Source organism: Crotalus tigris, unplaced genomic scaffold (genome assembly GCF_016545835.1).
Source record: "Crotalus tigris isolate CLP2741 ecotype Arizona unplaced genomic scaffold, ASM1654583v1 scf7180000020145.1122116, whole genome shotgun sequence".
In the NCBI taxonomy this organism is placed as follows: Eukaryota; Metazoa; Chordata; class Lepidosauria; order Squamata; family Viperidae; genus Crotalus; species Crotalus tigris.
In genome coordinates, this window is record NW_024097874.1 from 990,324 (window position 1) to 1,013,100 (window position 22,777).

The 22,777-nt window shown below is 43.7% G+C and overlaps 1 protein-coding gene and 1 pseudogene across 4 annotated transcripts; both read left to right on the forward strand.

Moving 5' to 3' along the window:
- The first annotated feature begins 1,414 nt into the window (after positions 1-1,414).
- Positions 1,415-20,953, forward strand: LOC120318255 (annotated as a pseudogene).
- Positions 14,705-18,925, forward strand: LOC120318233 (zinc finger and SCAN domain-containing protein 12-like). 4 transcript variants are annotated; one of them, XM_039365663.1, is made up of 6 exons: positions 14,705-14,927; positions 15,333-16,260; positions 16,512-16,629; positions 16,750-16,857; positions 17,278-17,404; positions 18,904-18,925. In XM_039365663.1, the coding sequence occupies exons 2-5, from the start codon at positions 15,859-15,861 to the stop codon at positions 17,292-17,294; spliced, it is 645 nt and encodes a 214-aa protein (XP_039221597.1). In that variant the 5' UTR covers positions 14,705-14,927; positions 15,333-15,858; the 3' UTR covers positions 17,295-17,404; positions 18,904-18,925. The 4 variants fall into 4 exon arrangements, with proteins under 4 accessions (XP_039221597.1, XP_039221596.1, XP_039221598.1 ...); XM_039365662.1 differs by having other exon boundaries at positions 15,694-16,260; XM_039365664.1 differs by having other exon boundaries at positions 15,731-16,260.
- Positions 20,954-22,777: the final 1,824 nt, after the last annotated feature.

Genomic DNA, 22,777 nt, shown 5'->3' on the forward strand with positions numbered 1-22,777 from the left:
GAGGGGGAGAATAGATTGGCTTTGCAAAACAGAGATTTGTGCTTCCATGTCAGTCTTGACTCCTGGACAATTTCCTGCAAAATGTCTTGGCCCCATTTTCAGAAGGGGTTTCCCTCTCCTCCCCCCTCCCCGTTCCCAGGCTGAGAGAAGCAATCTATCTAAGTCCCTCCTGCTGCTTTTGCATGCAAGGCTGGGACTCCGTGTGGAAGGAGTTGGGTGCCAGGTGTGCAAGGACTGGAATTCGGTTTCCTGCTTTTCCACTTTTCCCCACTATCCCGGCCGGCAGGAAAATAAGGAAAATGTTGGGGGACTGAGATGCGCCTGTGGCTGAAGTGCATCATTCACACACTATGTGTTGGGTTAATAATAATAATAAAGTTGGAAGGGACCTTGGAGGTCATCTAGTCCAACCCCCTGCTCAGGCAGGAAACCCTACACCATTTCAAACAAATGGTTGTCCAGGCTCTTCTTAAATACTTCCAGTGTTGGAGCATTCACCGCTTCTGGAGGCAGGTTGTTCCACTGGTTAATTGTTCTAACTGTCAGGAAGTTTCTCCTTAGTTCTAGGTTGCTTCTCTCCTTGATCAGTTTCCATCCGTTGCTTCTTGTCCTGACTTCAGGCGCTTTGGAGAATAGCTTGACTGGGTGCGCAAGTGTGGAGCGGAAACCAGTTCCCAGGCGGTGGCCCTGCCTGAAGGCTTCTTGTTGAACCAGGAGGAGGAAAAGATGCGAGAAGAGTTGCAGGTGTGAGAATGTAATCGTGGCAGCTCCAAAGAGAACCTTTCTGAATTTGTCAATTCCTCTCTGGCAGAATTTTCTGGGATTATGACCTCCTAAGGACAGTTGTTCCATTCTTCTTCCAGAGAATGAATTTAGGGCAATTTTTCCATTCTTGCTTTCCAGCTTGGGGTCTGCTAGGTTGAGGGTTCAATATTGATAATTCATTTCTATCTCTGTACTCTTTCCTTCCTTTCTCGTGCCATATGATATCTGAGTATCCTAAAGGGAGGAAAGATTCATCCAAACCAGTGTTTCTCAACCTTGACAATTTTAAGGCATGTGGACTTCAACTCCCAGAATTCCACAGCCAGCAATGCTGGCTGTGGAATTCTGGGAGTTGAAGTCCACATGCCTTAAAATTGTCAAGGTTGAGAAACACTGATCCGAACCCTCTCAAAAGCTGCAGTTCGGAATAGCTTCCAGAAAGATCAAAGTCTTACCATGTCAGGTAACAAAATCTCTTTCCACGTTGATGTGAGGTTTTATCTCTAGCTCAGTGTTTCTCAACCTTGACAATTTTAAGGCATGTGGCTTCAACTCCCAGAATTCCACTGCCAGCAATGCTGGCTGTTGAATTCTGGGAGTTGAAGTCCACATGCCTTAAAATTGTCAAGGTTGAGAAACACTGCGGGCTGATTCTTTTCCTCCTCCCACGTTGGCTGAGGAATTCTGGGAGTTGAAGTCCACAAGTCCTAAAAGGGCCAAGTTTGAAGACCCCCGTTCTACTCCAATGCTCATCATCCCAGGGCCCCATGGAACACGATGCCCTCCCCCTTTCCAGGTCCTCTGGCACTGGGCGCAGGATCCACCAGGGGGCTCCCTCGGTAGCAGTTGGAAGAGCTGGGCAAGCCTTCACTCTCGCCCAGCTTCCGAAGGAAGTGAGCATGCGCCTGGCTCTTTCCCGAACTCAAGAAGGTTCGCAGCGCTATTCGTGGGTTCCGTCTTTTCTCCGGTGTCCGATTTTGCTCATTTCCTCCCCCCCTCCTCCTCCTGCTGTGAGCCTTAGGCTGAGCCTTTCCAGGAGTCCAAGAAGCTGCAAGGGAGCCTTGCACGGATGGAGATGCAGACGTGACTCCGGAGTTTAGTGAGTGGGGGGGGGGCTTTTCTCTCGTGTGCTCGAGCCGTGCACGGATACGTGCAAAACTTTCATCAGTTTCGGAGTTGTGAGAAGGAGGGATTCCGGTGGTCCCACGTTCCTCCTCCGCCGCCTCTCTGCATGCATGATTTGATAAGCAGGGGAGGAAGCAAAGCTCCGGGCCCACCGCTCTGCCCTTAAGGGGGGGGAATCAGGATCGCCAGAAAAGAGTAGTAGTAGTAATAATAATGATAATGATATTGGATAATAATAATATTGGATATGGATAATCTGGATAGTGGACGTGGCAGTGCCTGGAGACAGCAGAATAGACGAAAAATAACTGGAGAAGATAACAAAATACAAAGATCTACAAACAGAAATAGAAAAGCAAGCAAGGGTAGTACCAATAGAGATAGGCTCCTTGGGTGCAATCCCAAAACAACTGGAGCACCACTTGAACACCATTGGCATTGACAAATTCGCTATTAGTCAATTGCAAAAGGCGGCCTTATTAGGAACTGCTTCCATCCTGCGACGATACCTGTAATACCATCAAACATCCCCATCTGCCTATCCCAGGTCCTGGGTAAGGACTCGATAGGTAGACAAAATGCCAAATCCAGTCTGAACATCTGGCTGACTGTGCGATGATCAATAATAATAATAATAATAATAATAATAATAATAATAATAATAAAGTTGGAAGGGACCTTGGAGGTCATCTAGTCCAACCCCCTGCTCAGGCAGGAAACCTTATACCATTTCGGACAAGTGGCTATCCAGTCTCTTCTTAAAAACTTCCAGTGTTGGAGCATTCACTCCTTCTGGAGGCAGGTTGTTCCACTGGTTAATTGTTCTAACTGTCAGGAAGTTTCTCCTCAGTTCTAGGTTGCTTCTCTCCTTGATTAGTTTAAAAGTCCGCTTTGCAAAACAAGAGATTTCTGCCTCAAAGTCAGTCTTTGATTCCTGGACAGAAGTTATATTACAAGGAGGTGCCTGGATCAAAACATCATGTTAAAAGCATAGATGGTTTGTTTATTCACTCAGGGATTAGTTCTGTGTGTGTTGGATAATGGTTTACTTCTGGAGTTTCCCCAGGGGCCAGATTGGAAGTTCAAATGTTGATTTAATTATTGCATTGGTTTAGATCAGTGGTTCTCAACCTGTGGGTCGGGACCCCATTTGGGGTCGAACGACCATTTCACGGGGGTCGCCAAACAAGACTGTCTGCCATTTTTTTCCCCTTTTCTTTGGCCACGCCCCTGGCACCCGGTGATGTATAAGTGGTTTGGGGTCACCACAACATAGGGAACTGTATTATGGGGTCGCGGCATTAGAAAGGTTGAGAACCACTGGTTTAGATAGCCACTCATCTGTTTATGAACCGAGACATTTAGGATTCGGATGGTGCAGAAGTTGTTGTTGTTGTTTTTTACTTTGCAACCAGCCATTGAAATTATTGGAAATAGGTAAGCAATAGAAATCTTAAAACTTTTCTACATGTATGTATCCAATATTTTGAATCCTTGATAGAAGCTGATCTGTAATGGCTCTCCTGATTTTCCTGCAGTAGTCAGTCTTCCTAAGAAGTGACCCCTTCCTTCTGATAAATATGTATCAATATGAGACAATTAAACCTACAATACAATGGAAACTAATTGAATAGAAAAACAAGTACAAAGGATGGGAATCAGGAAAGGATAAAATAAAGGATGGGAATCAGGAAAGGATAAAATAAAGGAAGTAAGATAAACACCTAGGCAAAAATTAGCTGGGTCTTAGAGTGGGAAAAGGAAGAAGACAAACTATAAAAAAACAGCTGTAAGAGGAAATGGCTAGCCAGGAAAGGCATATTGAATTGAAAAACAGGAAAACAAGCTGAATAAGATAAGAGGAAAGGCATACTGAACTGAAAAACAGGAAAGAACCTATTGTTCTAAAAGGGGGACATAAATATCCACAGAGTTCAAAATAACCATTTAAATGTCTATTTTTTCTTATTATTATTGTATACGTGAATATGATTTAATATGTTAGCAGGAAATGTGTAAGAAGCGGACGGAAAGAGAGTAACCACATATTACCTCAGCCAATGGAGAAAGAGGAGGGATGTGGCGGCAGGGACAGGGCTATATAAAGAAGGAAATATTTTGGGTTAGAACTTTGAAGAGAACCAAGCTTTGAAAGCTTCTCTCCTCATTTATTGCAATAAACAAAACAAAAGGCCTTCACTGTGTCTTGGCTGGTTGTTGCTCAGGTGAGCTTGCCTCTGGTCACGAAGGAAAGTAGCCAGGAACACATAACACTTCTAAATGTTTGTGGGTTTCTTATTTGGATTTATTTATTTGTTTGTTTTGAGGAATAGGAGGAGTATGCTCAGTATTCCTATTTATCACCCTATTGAACGCTCTGTGTTTTCTATTTCAGATATGTAAGCTGCTTCCTCTGAAGACTGAAATATCTTGTGAGGGAAGAGGGCTGATTGGCCTTAGGAGATTTGGCCAGACCTCCTGTGATTAGAAAGATCTGGTGAGATCAGTCCATTTTGGAGCTGGATTAGAGACCAAAGAGAAGATGGAGGGACAAAGCCCAGCAGATGCAGGTATTAGAAAAGGCCCTCCAGTTGCTCAACCTTGGCGCTTTGGGAAGAATGAGGCAAGTTCTGGGCAGAAGAGCCAAGAAGAAAAAGCCAACCCATCAGAAGTCAAAGGCTTTCACTTCAGAAAAGTGCAGTTCCAGGAGGGGAGGGGTCCCAGAGATGTTTGCACTCAGCTTCACCGCCTTTGCCATCAGTGGCTACAACCAGAAAGACACACAAAGGCCCAAATGCTGGACCTGGTGCTCCTGGAGCAGTTCCTAACTGTCCTTCCACCAAAGATGGCAAAATGGGTGCGGGAGTGTGGAGCGGAGACCAGTTCCCAGGCGGTGGCCCTGGCCGAAGGCTTCCTGCTGAACCAGGAGGAGGAGAAAATGCAAGAAGGTCTGCAGGTGTGAGAATGCAATCATTGCAACTCTAAAGAGAAGCTGTCTGAATTGCCTCTCTAGCACTTTTGTTTTATTGAGTTTTTTTCAGTTTTTACATCAAGGTGCTTAGGAAACAGCATGGTGATGGGGTAATCAATTATCCAAAAACAAAGTCATTTGTATATAGCTCAGGTTGACTCGTTAAAAATTCCCTCTCTAGTTCCCTCAAATAATATATCATATTCAGATTAATACATTTCTAGTGAAATTCAATCAATCAATAAAATTATCAATAACATTTTAACTATACAAAATCCCAAATCCTGTATTTAAGCTTTACAAAATTCCAATTACCACATTTCAATTTAACCATAAATGAGTATATTGTTTATACTTCGGGTATCCCTAATTTCCCACTTTAGCTGACTGTGTTCAGCAGGTCAACGGTTCAAATCTCACCGGCTCAAGGTTGACTCAGCCTTCCATCCTTCCGGGGTAGGTAAAATGAGGACCCAGATTGTTGGGGGCAATGTAAATATATATATATACATTGCTTACTGGTGTACACCGCTTAGAGAGTGCTTGCACTTAAAGCGGTATATAAGTCTCATAAATAAATAAATAAATAAATAAATTATAGTGTCTAAAAATAAACATATTGTTCCAACAATTACATTGTTATATTTCCTAAACATATTCTATTCTTATTCTGCTAGCTCCTCATTTACTAATACCATGTCTTCTATTATCACAATCCATTTTCTTATTCTCATTCCATTACAAGGTGGTTGTCATACATAAAATAAGCATATTATTTCAAAAAATACATTTACTCTATTTCACATATGTATTCTATTAACCAACAATTTTCCTCTCGCTTATAAGTCTGAGTCTTAAACCTTAAGTCAATCCATGTCTCTCTAGCACAGTGTTTCTCAACCTTGACCGTTTTAAGGCATGTGGACTTCAACTCCCAGAATTCCACAGCCAGCATTGCTGGCTGTGGAATTCTGGGAGTTGAAGTCCACATGCCTTAAAACGGTCAAGGTTGAGAAACACTGCTCTAGCACTTTTGAGGGATCATGAACTCCTAAGGCCAGTTGATTCATTCTTTTTCCAGAGGTTGTATTTGGACAGTGGTCCCATTTTCACTTTCCAACTATAGTGATGGGCATTGGAGTCTGCTAGAATGAGGGGTTTAATATTGATAATTCATTTCTATCTCTGTGCTCTTCCCTTCTTGGTCATGCCACCTTATGTCTAGAAATCTTTAGAAGCTGTGGCTGAGTATCCCAAAGAGAGGAAAGATTCATCCAAACCCTCTCAAGAGCTCCAGTTCATGGAAAGCTTCCAGAAAGATCAAAGTCAAGACACGATGCCAGGTAAGAGAAGCTCCTTACGTGTGATGTGAGGTTTGGACATCCAGACTATTCTTTCGCTCCTCTTGATTGTAATCTCTCTATTTAACAAATATGCTCCCACCATTTTCTGTCTCACAGAGAACAGAAAACTGTCCTTGGTTTTTTGTTTTGTTTTGTTTTTTAGAATCCCCTCCTCTTTCTGGTGGAGCTGAAAGAGTGCTTGAACCTCTGCCTCAGGTAGGAGGAGAAACATTGATACATATCCATGAATCTTGGATGGGTTTCATTTTATTCTGGAGTTCAGGGTATAATATTGCTATTTCTAAGCAACCCAAATTGTAGATCAGGTCATTGAAAATATACACACAGCTTATCCTGTTGTCCCATTCGGACAAATGGCTGTCCAGTTTCTTCTTGTTGGAGCATTCACCGCTTTTGGAGGCAGGTTGTTCCACTGGTTAATTGTTCTAACAGCCAGGAAGTTTCTCCTTAGTTCTAGGTTGCTTCTATCCTTGATTAGTTTCCATCCGTTGCTTCTTGTCCTGCCTTCAGGTGCTTTGGAAAATAGCTTGACTCCCTCTTCTTTGTGGCAGCCCCTGAGATATTGGAAGACTCCTATCATATCCCCCTCGTCCTTCTCTTCGTTAAACTAGACATACCCAATTCCAGCAGCCGTTCCTTATATGCTTTAGCCTCCAGTCCCCTAATCATCTTTGTTGCTCTTCTCTGTACTCTTTCTAGAATCTCAACATCTTTTTTACATCATGGTGACCAAAAATGGATGCAGTATTCCAAGTGTGGCCTTACTAAGGCATTGTAGAGTGGTATTAATACTTCACATGATCTTGATTCTATCCCTCTGTTAGAATAAACTTTCTCCACCAACCTGCTTCAGGCTCAGATTTCATTGACCAGAAATTGTCTCAGATGCAGATCTTCCTTCTGTCTCCCGGAGTCATTCTCACATACCATTACAAAAAATATGTATCTTTTTTTTTTGCCTTTTGAAAAACATATTTGGGACAACCATGACCCGGTGATTGAGAATTTCCATAAACACACACTATTACAAGCTCTTCCAACACCTTCATCAAGGTGTGGAGTTAGGGCACGTTGGTCCCTCACTGTATAAAGTAAGCCATTGGCAAAAAATGTTAGGTGGGTTTTGCCAGTATTTTGCATTGCCCACCCTAGGAAGAATTGGAGCCACTGATAAGTAGTGGATTTAAGACCCAACTATCAATTGACCCAAAAAACTGTTTTAGTTAGCTACGGTGAAAGGCATTCCAAATACCACCAACTTGATCCAATGTGCTTCCGTTGTGCCATCAGCCAAAAGCAGTGAGATCTCATTCTGAATTCTGAAGAAGATTCCCATTTCGTTCACTGGATCTCTTTCCTTAAATTAGTGGAAGAAGACAGTCAAATTATTCTTGGGATTATCTGTTAATAACAAAACTTCTTTCCTTGTTCAGGATGTTGTGTCTTTTGAGGAGGTGGCTGTGTATTTCTCCAAGGAGGAGTGGTCTCAGCTGGACCCTGCCCAAAAAGCGCTTCACGGAGAAGTCATGCTGGAGAATTCCAGGAATCTGGCTTCTCTGGGTAAGAATCCCTGTCTGTGCTCAGAAACGTACAGAAGTCATGGGATGGGTGGCTTAGATGTTATTTGTGATTTTAAAAAAATCATTGTTGTGTCTTTTGAGGAAGTGGCCGTGTATTTCTCCAAGGAGGAGTGGTCTCAGCAGAATATTGACCAAAAAGCGCTCCACGGAGAAGTGATGCTGGAGAATTCCAGGAATCTGGCTTCTCTGGGTAAGAATCCCTATCTGTGCTCGGAAACAGAGAGAAGTCATGGGGGGGGGGGCTTGGATATTATTTTTGTTTAAAAAAACATCACTTATTTATAATATGTCTTTATTTTTTGGTAAATAATAAAGTTAGCGGACAAACCCCAATATTCCTTCCCCCTGCTGTTTTCCCCACAACAAGAACCTTGTGACCTGGGTTGAGCTGAAGGAGACTGGCCCAAAGTCACCCAGCCAGCATTCATGCCTAAGGCAGAACTAGTACTCCCAGTCACCCAGTTTCTAGAGCAGTGGTTCTCAACCTGTGGGTCAGGACCCCATTTGGGGTCGAACGACCATTTCACAGGGGTCGTCAAACAACGCAGTCTGCCATTTTTTCCCCTTTTCCTTAGCTGTGCTACTCCATTTTATTCTATTGGCTTTTGAAAGCCAATAGAATAGACTCTCTTGAATAGAGTCTAATTCTATTGACTTTCAAAAGCCAGTAGGAATTGTCCAAGCTGTCTCTGCCCTGCTGAGCCCGCCAAAAGTCCCATTCTGCAAATGGTGCTGCACCAGTTGAGTAGTCCTCGACTTACGACCGGTTGGGGGTCGCGGCATTAAAAAGGTTGAGAACCACTGTTCTAGTGCCTTAACTGTTTGACCAAACTGACTTTATGGAAGAAGGAAATTTATTGGAAGAATAATTGGAAAACTTCATATCCTCCCTTTTTTACATAAAGGTTTTTTTTTTTAAGCTTTCTGCTCATAAAATACAAAATACTCATTTCCAGGCCATGGATGATATTAGCAAAAATCTGAGGGACAGGCTGCACCTAGGGATGGTGTGGCCTCTGTTGACCAAGGTTCTGTCTACCAGGGTTTGGTATTCACTCGTGAACCTGGTCATTGGCTCCCCAATGGGCGTGAACTGCTATAACCAAGAACTGGATGAAGTTCCCATTTTAGAGATGTGTCCACTTGTGTACTGAGTTTAGCATCAGCCTCCCTTTTTAATGGAAATGATTTTTTTAAAATGCTTTCTGGTCATAAAATAGAAAATATTCATTTCTATGCCATATAGAAGATATTAGGAAGAATCTGAGGGACAGGCTGCATGTAGGGATGGAGTGGCCTCTCTTGAGCAAAGGTCCTACCCACCAGGGGTTCAGTATCCACTCCTGAGCCTGGTCATTGGCTCCCCGATGGGCGTGAGCTGCTATAACCAATGCTGGATGAGCCCTGAGAGGGATGTTCCCTTCTTAGAGGTGTGCCCACTTGTGTACTGAATTTGGCATTAGCCTAAATTGAGGGTGGGAAGCTATTGCCATCCAGGAATTCCCCTTGGCTTTGAAAGATTCTGCTCTGCAGAGAACTGGAGATGAGAATTTCATTGAAGTTGGGGAGCTGGTGAGTATGTTGTTGACCTAGCATGATACAGTGTCTAATGAACTTCAGGAGTTTGTGGCACCCTGGAATAGTCCCAGGTCAAAGATTAGATCAGGGTTGTGCATTACGTTGGTTGTGATGTGATCCAATCCCTTTACATGAGGATCATTAGAGATCCACCTGGAAATGAGCCTTTTCTAAAATCTTAGTTTGGAATCTTCACATTTGCCAATAAAACAGCAAAATTATATTGACGGTTCTTTGGCTAAATTTCAGAAGAAAAGCTTTGATTGTTCCCTTGTTCTTGCTACAGCAGTGGTTCTCAACCTTTCTAATGCCACGACCCCATAATACAGTTCCCCATGTTGTGGTGACCCCCAACCACATACATCACCGGGTGCCAGGGGCGTGGCCAAAGAAAAGGGGAAAAAATGGCGGACAGCCTTGTTTGGCGACCCCCGTGAAATGGTCGTTCAACCCCAAATGGGGTCCCAACCCACAGGTTGAGAACCAGTGTGCTACAGTTTTCTTTTTTTTTTTTTTTTTTTTTCCTTTCAAGGCTTTATTGGGCAAGAGAATAAGAATGACAAGGATCAGTGCCAAGCGGTCCATTCAAAAGAGGGAAAAAGGAAGTTTGCAGATCAGATGCAGCCAAAGAGTGATGAAACAAAGCAATCACAAAGTGGAATGAAAAAAAGCTTTCCTCTGGTCAGCTGGCTTCCTAACCATACAAGCATCGATATGGGGGAAAGAGCATATAAATGCATGGAGTATGGAAAGACTGTTACTTCTATCAATCTTAATTCTCACAAGAGGATCCACATAGCAAGGAAGACATGTCAATGCATGGAGTGTGGAAAGACCTTCTGCTATTACAGCTCTCTTATAAGACATCAAAGGATTCATAAAGGAGATAGACCTTACAAATGCACAGAGTGTGGAAAGACCTTTACGTGTAGCAGTACTCTTAATTCCCACAAGAGGGTCCACACAGGAGAGAAGCCGTATCCATGTATGGAGTGTGGGAAGGTTTTTAGGTGGAAGTCTGCTCTTACCACCCATAAAAGGATTCACACAGGAGAAAGGCCATATCCGTGCATGGTGTGCGGGAAGACCTTCGCTTGTAGCGGTAGTCTCAATTCCCACAAAAGAATCCACACAGTTGAGAAGCCGTATAATTGTGTGCAATGTGGAGAGGGCTTTAGGAAGAGTTGTCATCTCATTTCCCATAAAAGGATCCATACAAGGGGGAAAAAACCACATCAATGCACAGAGTGAGGAAAGGGCTTTAGGTGGCATTATGCTCTTCTTGTTGTTGTTAATTGCGAAGTCGTGTCCGACCCATCGCAACCCCATGGACAACGTTCCTCCAGGCCTCCCTGTCCTCTACCATCTTCTGGAGTCCATTTAAGCTCACGCCTACTGCTTCTGTGACTCCATCCAGCCACCTCATTCTCTGTCGTCCCCTTCTTCTATTGCCCTCAATCTTTCCCAGCATTAGGCCCTTCTCTAGTGAGCCCTTCCTTCTCATTAGGTGGCCAAAGTATTTTGAGTTATGCTCTTAGCTCCTACCAAACTATTCACACACAGGAGAAACCTTATCAATAAATGAAGTGTGGGAAACAGCTTTGGTAGAAACACACGTGATTTGTGACTGCAATCGAGCCCCCAAGCTGTTGCTAAGCGAGACCGTTGTTGCGTTTTGCCCCATTTTACAACTTTTCTTGTCCCCATTTTGTTAAGTGAATCGTTGCCGTCATTAAGTTAATAACACTCTTTGTTAAGCGAATCTGGCTTTCCCGTTGATTTTGCTTGTCCAAAGGTCACAAAAGGAGGATCGCATGACCTCGGGACACTGCAACCATTATGAGTCGGTTGTCGATGCATCGGAAGTTTAATCAGTCGCAAAGTGTGAAAAATGGTCATAAGTCACTTTTCAGTGCTGCTGCCTTTGAACGATCACTAACGCCGAGGACTACTGGCAGTCATCTAAAGCAGGGGTGTCAAACTCAATTTCATTGAGGGCCGCATCAGCATTGCGGTTGCCCTCACGGGGCTGGGTGGGTGTGGCCAGGGTGAGTGCAGCCTACTGGGTGGACGTGAATGGAGTGGGTGTGGCCTACTGGGTGGGCGTGGCCAGCTCTACATCGTTTGTGTCAAGGGAGCCTGTGGGGACCTGGGTAGGAATGGGACAGTTCTGAGGGTCTCTGGCAGAAGGGGGTGGACCAGCGCAAGCGCCTAGGCATGGTCCACTGGAGGAGCCTCACTGTTCCTCTCAGGCCACGTGGGGTTGGTTTATGGAGCTAAAACTGAATGCATTTCAGCATAGATGGCCACCACAAAATTGTACATTGGCTCCCGGCTGGCCTGGCCAGGGCCAAGGCAGCGGGGGCCGTTCCCTCACTGTTTCCAGGATGGCTTCGCGGGCCACGTGAAACCATTTTGCGGGCCGCATCCGGCCCCCGGCCTTGTGTTTGACATGTCTGATCTAAAGTCTCGCGCAAGGATCATTTGAATAATATTCCAAATACATTGAAGTCCTCCTTAGATAGGCATGCATAAATTGCCTTTTTAGTGCACCCCGAATCCTGCTTGTGGTTTTTTGCTAAGTTCAAATAGTCGAAGGCCTTCTCTGCATATAGAAATATTCCTGATTGTTTTTCATTGTTTCAAATATTCCAAAATATCAAACACAATTCTGGCATTATTCTTCAACCATCTTTTAGGTTAAAAAAAAAACCCCACAACTTTATTAGAGGTTATCTGATACCTCTTCCTGTTGCCCCTTGACTCACGAGCCGATCCCATCACTGCCACCAATTTGTCATGGGTTCTTTTTAAACCCTACCCAGTTTGATTGACTTGAGCTGAAAACATCCATCAAAAGTACTGGATTCTAGACAGTTCAGGTTTTCTGTCTTCCTATAAGGACTTTGGGGACATTTTATTTTGAAAAAAATATCCAAGGTACAAAAGTAAAACATACAAACAATCTGTAAGTTCTTTCTATGTTTGTTTTGTCATAATAGATTTTTAGTATATATTTGTACTATACAATGTTCTCTATAATATACTGTTATTATATTACATATTATTCTCCATCTATGCTATATTATAGTATTTCTACGGCAAGTATATTGTTATTTGTACGAGTATACAACAATATTTTTTACTCTTAACAAACCCTGGTCTGTCTTTTAAATCTTCTGTGGGACTTCCTCTGTTGTTTTTTCTTTATTAATGGACAGCAGGTAAAGCGCTGGCACCTTCCCAACACTGGGATTGGCTTATGCGATGTCACGCTTTACGACTGCATCACTTAGTGATGGAAATTGCCATCCACATTCCGTTCCTTAGCCAAGGTCTACCTGTACACTTCACAGTCTCAATCCCTCTTTTAAATCCATCACGGGCAGTGAGGTAGTTGAATGAAAACATAACGAATGGTGATTTTTATACCTGTGAATGTGTGCAGATGTTTACATCCTCATATTTACAAGTCAAGTTTTTTTCTCACTAGGACAGCTGGTGTGGGAAGACATTTGGTTGGGTTGGGCCATGTTGACTTTGTAAAATAGAGAGGAAAACTATGGCAACTAGGACTCGGACACAGGACACAGGATTGGGACTCTTTCATGAGGTTTTCAACCTGTGGGTCGGGACCCCATTTGGGGTCGAATGACCATTTCACGGGGGGGTCACCAAACCATGCTGTCCGCCATTTTTTTCCCTTTTCCCTAGCTGTCCTACTCCCTCTTATTGGTGGCCACACCCACTTGGGGGTCACCACAACATGGGGAACTGTATTATGGGGTCACGGCATTAGAAAGGTTGAGAATCACTGCTCTAGAGTCTAGACCACTGGAATGGCTTTGTAGAATTGGCTCAAAGGTGTATTCTGTCCATGGGCAGAGGGCCAGAGAAGACAGCCTTGGTAGGCAGCCTGAATCTGAGAAGGTCTTGGGACCTTGTCTAGCAGCTGAACTTTGGAGAGGAGATAAGAAACATTCCAGTTTCTCTGTCCGCCTTCTTTACCATGACCAGGAGCTTCAGGATACATAGCTTCTATTATGGGCTTTGACTTTGAATTTCTAGGAACTGGAAAAAAATGACTCTTCTATTGAAGAGACAAAAGGGCTGGAATGTAGCCATCCATCTCCCAACCTGCAAATAGGCACGGTTCCAGCCAGGTCTTGATCAACATTCCTAGAAGTGAACTCTGTATGATGACTTTTTCCATGACCTTTGATCTCTTTATCAATTGGGAAAAGGTGGCAAGCATCCATGGCACCATGGATTGGGGGTCCATCCACTTCATCATCAACTTTGGCCACCACACTGAGGAAAGGGCACCCACAATCTTCCTTCAGGGGGAACTGTGGAATGCAAACCCTTTTCCCACCTCCCTCAGGCTGACAATTCACAACGTCTGCCAGCTAAAGGTCAATTGTGCCAAGTAGGTTTCCAATCCAGTTTTATTTATCAGCAGGGTGTAGTGGGGCTTGACAGACTTAGAACTTCTAGACCAGGGGTAGGCAACCTTGGATCTTTTATGACTCGTGGACTTCAACTCCTAGAATTCCTGAGCAGTCATGCTGAGGGGAAAGGGAGAGGTTTCCAAGCTGAGCTATGGCTGGCTCAGGAATTCTGGGAGTTGAAAAAGAGCCAAGGCTGCCTACCCCTGCCCTATATCATTTCAGACAAAGGGATGTGCTGAGGGGAAAGGGAGAGGTTTCCAAGCTGAGCCATGACTGGCTCAGGAATTCTGGGAGTTGAAAAAGAGCCAAGGCTGCCTACCCCTGCCCTATATCATTTCAGACAAAGGGCTGTCCAGTCTCTTCTTAAAGACTTCATTCATTTCAATACCTTCCAAATGACTAAATTGTACAGACAGTTAACAGAATAATAGAGTTGGCAGGGACCTTTGAGGTCTTCTAGTCCAACCCCTTGCTCAGGCAGGAAACCCTATACCAGGGGTAGGCAACCTTGGCTCTTTTATGACTCGTGGACTTCAGCTCCCAGAATTCCTGAGCCAGCCATGCTGAGGGGAAAGGGAGAGGTTTCCAAGCTGAGCCATGGCTGGCTCAGGAATTCTGGGAGTTGAAGTCCACGAGTCATAAAAGAGCCAAGGTGGCCTACCCCTGCTCTAGGCTGATGCATCGGGGCCATCTTCTCTTAAAAGGAGTCTTGTCCTTTGCTGTGGAGACTTAGCTTTTCTTCACTGAATCATCCCAGGCCCACGTGGAACATGATGCTCTCCCCTACGCCGTTACAGCGTCCATCTAGGGTTGCGCGCAGGATCCACCAGGGGACTCCTGGGGTAGCCGTTTGAAAGGCAGGGCAGCACTCACCCGCCCCCCGCTTCAGGAGGGAACTGAGCATGCGCTCTTTCACCAGGTCGAGAGAGGCGCATAGCATTTTGCAGAAAAGGCTGAAAGTGCGTCTGCCGTTCCTACAGAGTCCAATTCCGATCTCCCTCGCTACGAGCCTTAGGCTGAACCTTCCCAGGAGTCCCAAAGGCTGCAAGGGAGCCTTGTACGAATGGAGATCAAAACCTGACTCCGGCGTTCGGTAAGTGGGCTGGACCGTGTATGGAGACAAGCAAAACTTCATCAGGTTCCGAGTCGTGGGAAGGGGGGAGCCCAGGGTCCCATGTTCCCTGCCGCCCCTGTGCATGCACGGGCCGGGCAGGGAAGAAATCAAAGCTTCGGACGCGCTGCGTTGCCTCCAGGAAGAAAATCAGGATCGCCAGGCTAAAAGTGGGGAAACTGTTTCCAGGAGATGCGTGAATGAAAACATCATGTTAAGCTGGTTTATTGATTCGGGTATTATTCTGTTTGCATTGAATGGTGGTTTGTTGATTGTGATTTCTCAGGTACCTATAGCGGTTTGGGCAAGGAGGTTAATGGGGTTCTGCTGGCTAAAGTTTTATGAGAAATTCAAATATTGATTGATTTACCTATTAAATCGATTTAGAAAGCCACTCATCTCAATGGCTGTTTGTGACCAGAGACGTCTATGACCTGGATTGTACAGAGGTTGGTTTTCAAGCTGAAAGCAGCCATCAGAATTATTTGAATAAATAAGTAGGATTTAGAAATCAAAAACATATTTTAAACTTATGTATCCAGAATGTTTAGTCCTTGATAGAAGTTGATCCATCAGCTTACTACAGAATTTTTTTCCACACACAGGTAGGTTGACCTAACTAATATTTTCCCCCTCTTCCCAGATATTGGTGGGTTGATAAGAATTTCTTCTTTCAGTTTTTGTGTGTGCTCAGTTGTTAAGTTGGTCAACCTGTATTTTTGGATTTTTTTTTTCTTTTCCATTTCAGATATATAAGTTGGAAATCTTTCCTGGTTCTTTTGTAGTTCTAAGCATCTTGTATGGGAAGAGGGCTGAATGGCCTTTAGGAGATTTGGCCAGATTTCTTGTGATTAGTAAGACCTGTGGAGATCCATCAGTCCAATTTGGAGCTGGACTAGAGACCAGAGAGAAGATGGAGGGACAACGCCCAGCTGGAAAAAACCCTGGAGCTGCTCAGTCTTGGAGCTTTGAGATGAATGGGGCAAGTCCTGGGCAGAAGAGCCAAGAAGAGGAAACCAACAGTTCAGAGGTCCAATGCTGTCACTTCAGAAAAGTGCAGTTCCAGGAGGGGAGGGGTCCCCGAGATATTTGCAGTCAGCTTCACCGCCTTTGCTATCAGTGGCTGCAGCCAGAAAGACACACAAAGGCCCAGATGCTGGACCTGGTACTCCTGGAGCAGTTCCTGGCTGTCCTTTCACCAGAAATTGAGAAATGGGTGTGCGAGTGTGGAGCAGAGACCAGTTCCCAGGTGGTGGCCCTGGCCGAAGGCTTCTTGCTGAATCAGGAGGAAGAAAAAATTCAAGAAGAGTTGCAGGTGTGAGAATGTAATCATGGCAGCTCTAAAGAGAATCACTCTGTATTTGTCAATTCTTTTCTGGCAGAATTTTCTGGGATTATTAACTCCTAAAGCGAGTTGTTCTATTCTTCCAGAGGATATATTTGGGGCAATTCTTCCGTTCTGTTTTGGGTTTTGGTAATGGGCATTGGGGTCTGCTAGTTTGAAGGTGCAGTACGATAATTCATTTCTGTGCTCTTCCTTTGTTTCTCCTATCCCATCATGTCCAGAAATCCTTGGAAGCTACGACTGAGTATCCCAAGGGGGGAGAAGATTCATCCAAACCCTCTCAAGAGCTGCTGTTCGGGGAGAACTTCCAGAAAGGTCAAAGTCAGGACATCATGCCAGGTAACAGAAGCTCTTTCTGTGTGATGTGAGATTTCAACATTTAGCTGATTGTTTTGCTGCACTTCTTTGGAATCTCTGTCTTTAACAAATCTGCTTCCACCATTTTTCTCTGTCTCACAGAGAGTAGAAAGCTGTCCTTGGAATTTGTAGAGTCACCTCCTCTTTGTGGTGGAGCTGAAGGATTGGCTGAACCTCTACTTCCGATAAGGAGGAGAAAACTCAGAAAAGGTCCATGAATCTTGGGTGGATTTCATTTTGTTCTAGAGATCAATGTAATAAATTGCTGTTTCTAAGCAATATGAATTTGTCATCAAGTCATTGAACATTCACACTCAGCTTAGCCTACCCTCTCCCTTCAGAGGAGATACTTTGCAAGACGCTTTCTCCACACACACACACACTTCACTCTCAGATTTCATTGACTAGACAATTGTGAGCATTGGGGCTCTTCCTTCTGTCTCCCAGGATCTGTCTCACACACCATTACCATGCCTTTTGAAAAGCATCTTTGGGGACAACCATGACGTGGTGATTGAGAATCTCCATAGATGTATACTATTACAAGCTCTCTCCTTGAATTAGTGGAAGAAAACTGTCAAATTATTCTTGAGATTATCCGTTAACAGGGAAACTTGTTTTCTTCTTCAGGATGTTGTGTCTTTTGAGGAAGTGGCCGTGTATTTCTCCAAGGAGGAGTGGTCCCAGCTGGACCCTGCCCCAAAAGCACTCCACGGAGAAGTCATGCTGGAGAATTCCAGGAATCTGGCTTCTCTGGGTAAGAACTCCTTTCTGTGCTCAGAAATGTAGAGAAGGCATTGGGTGGGGGCGCTTAGGTGATATTTCTAGTAACAAACATTGCTTCTTTATATCCTGTCTTTATTGTTTGTAAATAATAAAGGCAGTGGACAATCCCAAAATTCCTTCCCCCTGTTGTTTTCCCCACAACAACCATCCTGTGACCTGGGTTGAGCTGAGGGAGACTGGCCCAAAGTCACCCAGCCAGCATTCATGCCTAAGGCAGAACTAATACTCCCAGTCACCCAGTTTCTAGTGCCTTAACCGTTTGACCAAACTGACTTTATGGAAGAAGGAAATTTATTGGAAGAAAAATTGGAAAACTGCCTTGCCTTCCTTTTTACATAAAGGAAATGTTTTTTTTTGTTTTTTTTTTTTAAATGCTTTCTGCTTATAAAATACAAAATATTCATTTCCATGCCATAGAAGGTATTAGCCAGAATCTGAGGGACAGGCTGCATGCAGGGATGGTGTGGCCTCTCTTGAGCAAGGTCCAGCCTACCAGGGGTTCGGTATCCACTCCTGAGCTTGGTCATTGGCTCCCCGATGGGTGTGAGCTGCTATAAGCAGGACTGGAGGAGCCCTGAGAGGGATGTTCCCTTCCTAGAGATGTGCCCACTTGTGTACAGAGTTTAACATCCTAAGCCAGTGGTTCTCAACCTGTGGGTCGGGACCCCATTTGGGGTCGAACGACCATTTCACGGGGGTCACCAAACAAGGCTGTCCGCCATTTTTTCCCCCTTTGGCCACGCCCCTGGCACCCAGTGATGTATAAGTGGTTTGGGGTCACCACAACATGGGGAACTGTATTATGGGGTCGCGGCATTAGAAAGGTTGAGAACCACTGTCCTAAGCTGAGGGTGGGGAGCAGAAATAAGAGCCGAGGTGGCGCAGCAGTTAGAGTGCAGTACTGCAGGCCACTTTAGCTGACTGTGTTCAGCAGGTCAGCGGTTCAAATCTCACTGGCTCAAGGTTGACTCAGCCTTCCATCCTTCCGGGGTAGGTAAAATGAGGACCCAGATTGTTGGGGGCAATGTAAATATATACATACATTGCTTACTGGTGTATACCACTTAGAGAGTGCTTGCACTTAAAGCGGTATATAAGTCTCATAAATAAATAAATAAATTCCCCTTGGCTTTGAAAGATTCTGCTCTACAGACAAGTGGAGATGAGACTTTCATTGAAATTCGGGAGCGGGTGGATATGTTGCTAACCCAGCATGATACGTGGAACTATGGAATAGTCCCAGGTCAAAGATTAAATCAGGATTGTCTCTTAGGTTTGTTGTGATATAGTCCAATTCTGATATATGAGGATCAGTAGGGATCCACTTGGTCTTTGCTAAAATCTTAGTTTGGAATCTTCATGTTTGCCCACAAAAAAAGGCAAAATATGTTGATGATTTCTTGACTAAATTTCAGAAGAAAAGATTTGATTGTTCTATGCTTGCTACAGTTTTCATTTTTCATTTTCAAGGCTTTAATGAGAAAGAGAATAAGAATTGCAAGGAAGAATGCCAAGCGATCCAATCAAAAGAGGGAAAAGGGAAGTTGCCAGATCAGATACAGCCAAAGAGGGATGAAACAAAGAAATCACAAAGTGGAATGATAAAAGGCTTTCCAAGGGTCAGTTGGCTTCATAACCGTACAAACATTGATACGGGAGAAGAACCATATAAATGCATGGCGTGTGGAAAGAGCTTTAATAAATCTGATCATCTCATTTCCCATAAAAGGACACATTTAGAAGAGACACCATAAACCTGCAGGGAGTGTGGAAAGACCTTCTGTTATAATTACTCTCTTATAAGACATCAAAGGAATCTCAAAGGAGAAAGACTTTATAAATGCAGGGAATGTGGAAAGACCTTCTGTAATAATCATACTCTTACAAGTCATGAAAGAAGTCACAGAGGAGAACAACTTTATAAATGCATGGAGTGTGGAAAACCTTTACTCGTAGGAGTAATCTTAACTCTCACAAGAGAATCCACACAGGAGAGAAACCATATCAGTGCATGGAGTGTGGAAAGTCCTTCTGTTATAATCATTCTCTTATAATCCATCAAAGGAATCACAAAGGAGAAAGACCTTACAAATGCACAGAGTGTGGAAAAACCTTTAATTATAGCAGTAATTTTAATTCACACAAGAGGATCCACACAAGAAAGAAGCCATATAAATGTATGGAGGTAAGAGGATCCATACAGGAGAGAAGCCATATAAATATGTGGAGTGTGGAAAGAGCTTTTGCAAGAAACGAGCTCTGATTCAGCATAAAACTACCCATACAGAGGAGAAATTATATCAGTACCTGGAATGTGAAAAGACCTTTTCTTATTATAGCTCTCTTATAATCCATCATAGGAACCACAAAGGAGACAGACCTTACAAATGCATGGAGTGTGGAAAGACCTTTACTTGTAGCAGTAGTCTCAATTCCCATAAGAGGATCCACACTGGAGAGAAGCCATATCAATGCCTGGAATGTGAAAAGACCTTTACTGGTCACAGTGGTCTCAATTACCATAAGAGGATCTACAGTAGAGAGAAGCCATATCAATGCCTGGAATGTGGAAAGATCTTTACTTGTAGCAGTAGTCTCAATTCCCATAAGTGGATCCACACTGGAGAGAAGCCATATCAATGCATGGAGTGGGGGAAAGATTTTAGGAAGAGTAGTAATCTTGCCTCCCATAAGAGGATCCATACAGGAGAGAAGCCGTATCAATGCATGGAGTGTGGAAAGACCTTCTGTTATTCTAAGTCTCTTTTAATCCATCAAATGAATCACAAAGGAGAAAGACCATATCAATGCATTGAGTGTGGAAAGAGCTTTACTTGTACCAGTCATCTTAATACCCATTAGATGATCCACACAAGAGAGAAGCCATATAATTGCGTGGAGTGCGGAAAGGCCTTCTGTTATTTTAAGTCTCTTATAATCCATCAAAGGATTCACAAAGGAGAAAGACGTTATAAATGCACGGAGTGTGGAAAGACCTTTACTTGTAGCAGTAGTCTTAATTCCCACAAGAGGATCCACACAAGAGAGAAGCCGTATCAATGCGTGGAGTGTGGAAAGGGCTTTCGGTGGAATTCTGCTCTTACCTCCCACAAAAGAATCCACACAGGGGAGAAACCATATCAATGCATGGAGTGTGGAAAGAGCTTTACTCATAGCAGTCGTCTTAATTCCCACAATAGGATCCACACAGGAGAGAAGCCATATAAATGTGTGCAATGTGGAGAAGGCTTTAGAAAGAGTTGTGATCTCACTTTCCATAAAAGGATCCATACAGAGGAAAAAAAACATATGAATGCATGGCGTGTGGAAAGAGCTTTGAACGGAGTAATGCGCTTACTTGCTATAGAAGGATCCACACATGGTAGAAACCATGTCAATAATTCAAGTGTGGGAAGAGCTTCAATAGAAATATAGGTAGTCCTTGGTTTATGACGGCAACTGAGCCCAAAATTCCCACTGCTAAGCGAGACAGTTAAGTGTGTTTTGCTGCACTTTACGACTTTTCTTGCCATATTTGTTAAGTGAATCATTGCAGTTAATAATAATAATAAAGTTGGAAGGGACCTTGGAGGTCATCAAGTCCAACCCCCTGCTCAGGCAGGTAACCCTATACCATTTCGGACAAATGGCTGTCCAGTCTCTTCTTAAAAACTTCCAGTGTTGGAGCATTTACCGCTTCTGGAGGCAGGTTGTTCCACTGGTTAATTGTTCTAACTGTCAGGAAGTTTCTCCTTAGTTCTAGGTTGCTTCTCTCCTTGATTAGTTTCCACCCTTTGCTTCTTATCCTGCCTTCAGGCGCTTTGGAGAATAGCTTGACTCCCTCTTCTTTGGGGCAGCCCCTGAGATATTGGAACACTGCTATCATGTCCCCCTCGTCCTTCTCTTCATTAAACTAGATATACCCAATTCTAGCAGCCGTTCCTTATATGTTTTAGCCTCCAGTCCCCTAATCATCTTTTTTGCTCTTCTCTGTACTCTTTCTAGAGTCTCAACATCTTTTTTACATCGTGGTGACCAAAACTGGATGCAGTATTCCAAGTGTGGCCTTACCAAGGCATTGTAGAGTGGTATTAATACTTCACATGATCTTGATTCTATCCCTCTGTTAATGCAGCCTAGCACTGTGTTGGCTTTTTTGGCAGCTGCAGCACACTGCTGGCTCATATTTAAGTGATTGTCCACTAGGACTCCGAGGTCCCTCTCACAGTTACTACTATTGAGCAAGGTACCCCCTATACTATACCTGTACATTTGGTTTTTGTTGCCTAAATGTAGAACCTTACTTTTTTCACCATTGAATTTCATTTTGTTAGATAGCACCCAGTGTTCAAGTCTGTCCAGATCCTCCTGTATCCTAAGCCTGTCTTCTGGAGTGTTGGCTAAGTTAGTAACATTGTTAAGCTGGCTATCCCATTGGTTTTGCTTTTCAGAAGGTCACTAAAGATGATCACATGACCTCAGGACACTGCAACTGTCATAAATATGAGTCAGTTGCCAAGCATCTGAAGTTTGATCAGGTGACCATGGGGATGCTGCAACGGCTGTTAAGTGTGCAAAATGGTCATACATCACTGCTGTAAACTGAGGACTACAAATAGTTGTCTAAAATCCCATGCAAGGACCATTTGAGTCCAAATAAATATTAGACTTTCTTTAATATGCATGCATAATTTACCTTTCTGGTGCAAGCCAGAACAAGGTGAAACAGGTTTAATAGCAGTAACTGTGAGAGGGACCATGGAGTCTTAGTGGACAATCAATTAAATATAAGCTAACAGTGTACGGCGGTAGCCAAAAAAGCCAATGCAATCCTAAATTGCATTAACAGAGGGAATCAGTCAAGATCACTTGAGGTACTAATAATACTCTATAAAGCCTTAGTAAGACAACAACATAGAATACTGCATCCAATTTAGTCTCCACACTAAAAAAAAAAAAAAGATGTTGAGACTCTACAAAGAGTGCACAGAAAAGCAACAAAGATGGTTAGAAGACTGGGGGCTAAAACCTATGAAGAACAGTTACAGGAACTGGGCATGGCTAGTCTAGTGAAAGGAAGGACCAGGAGAGACATGATAGCAGTGCTCCAATATTTGAGGGGCTGTCACAGACAGGAGGGAGTAATTTTCCAAAGCACCTGAAAGCCAGACAAGGAATGAGGGATGGAAATTGATCAAATAGAGATTCAACCTAGAAATGAGAAATGTTCTGACAGAGAACACTCTACCAGAACAGAATAGAGCTGGAAGGGACCTTGGAGGTCTTCTAGTCCAGCCCCCTGCTCAAGCAGGAGAACCTATACCATCTCAGACAGGTGAATGTC

Coding starts and splice junctions, on each gene's coding strand:
- LOC120318233 (XM_039365661.1), top strand. CDS start 15,859: ATGGAGGGACAACGCCCAGCTGGAAAAAACCCTGGAGCTGCTCAGTCT. Junction 16,261..16,511: donor AAATTCAAGAAGAGTTGCAG/GTGTGAGAATGT, acceptor CATCATGTCCAG/AAATCCTTGGAAGCTACGAC. Junction 16,630..16,749: donor AAGTCAGGACATCATGCCAG/GTAACAGAAGCT, acceptor TCTGTCTCACAG/AGAGTAGAAAGCTGTCCTTG.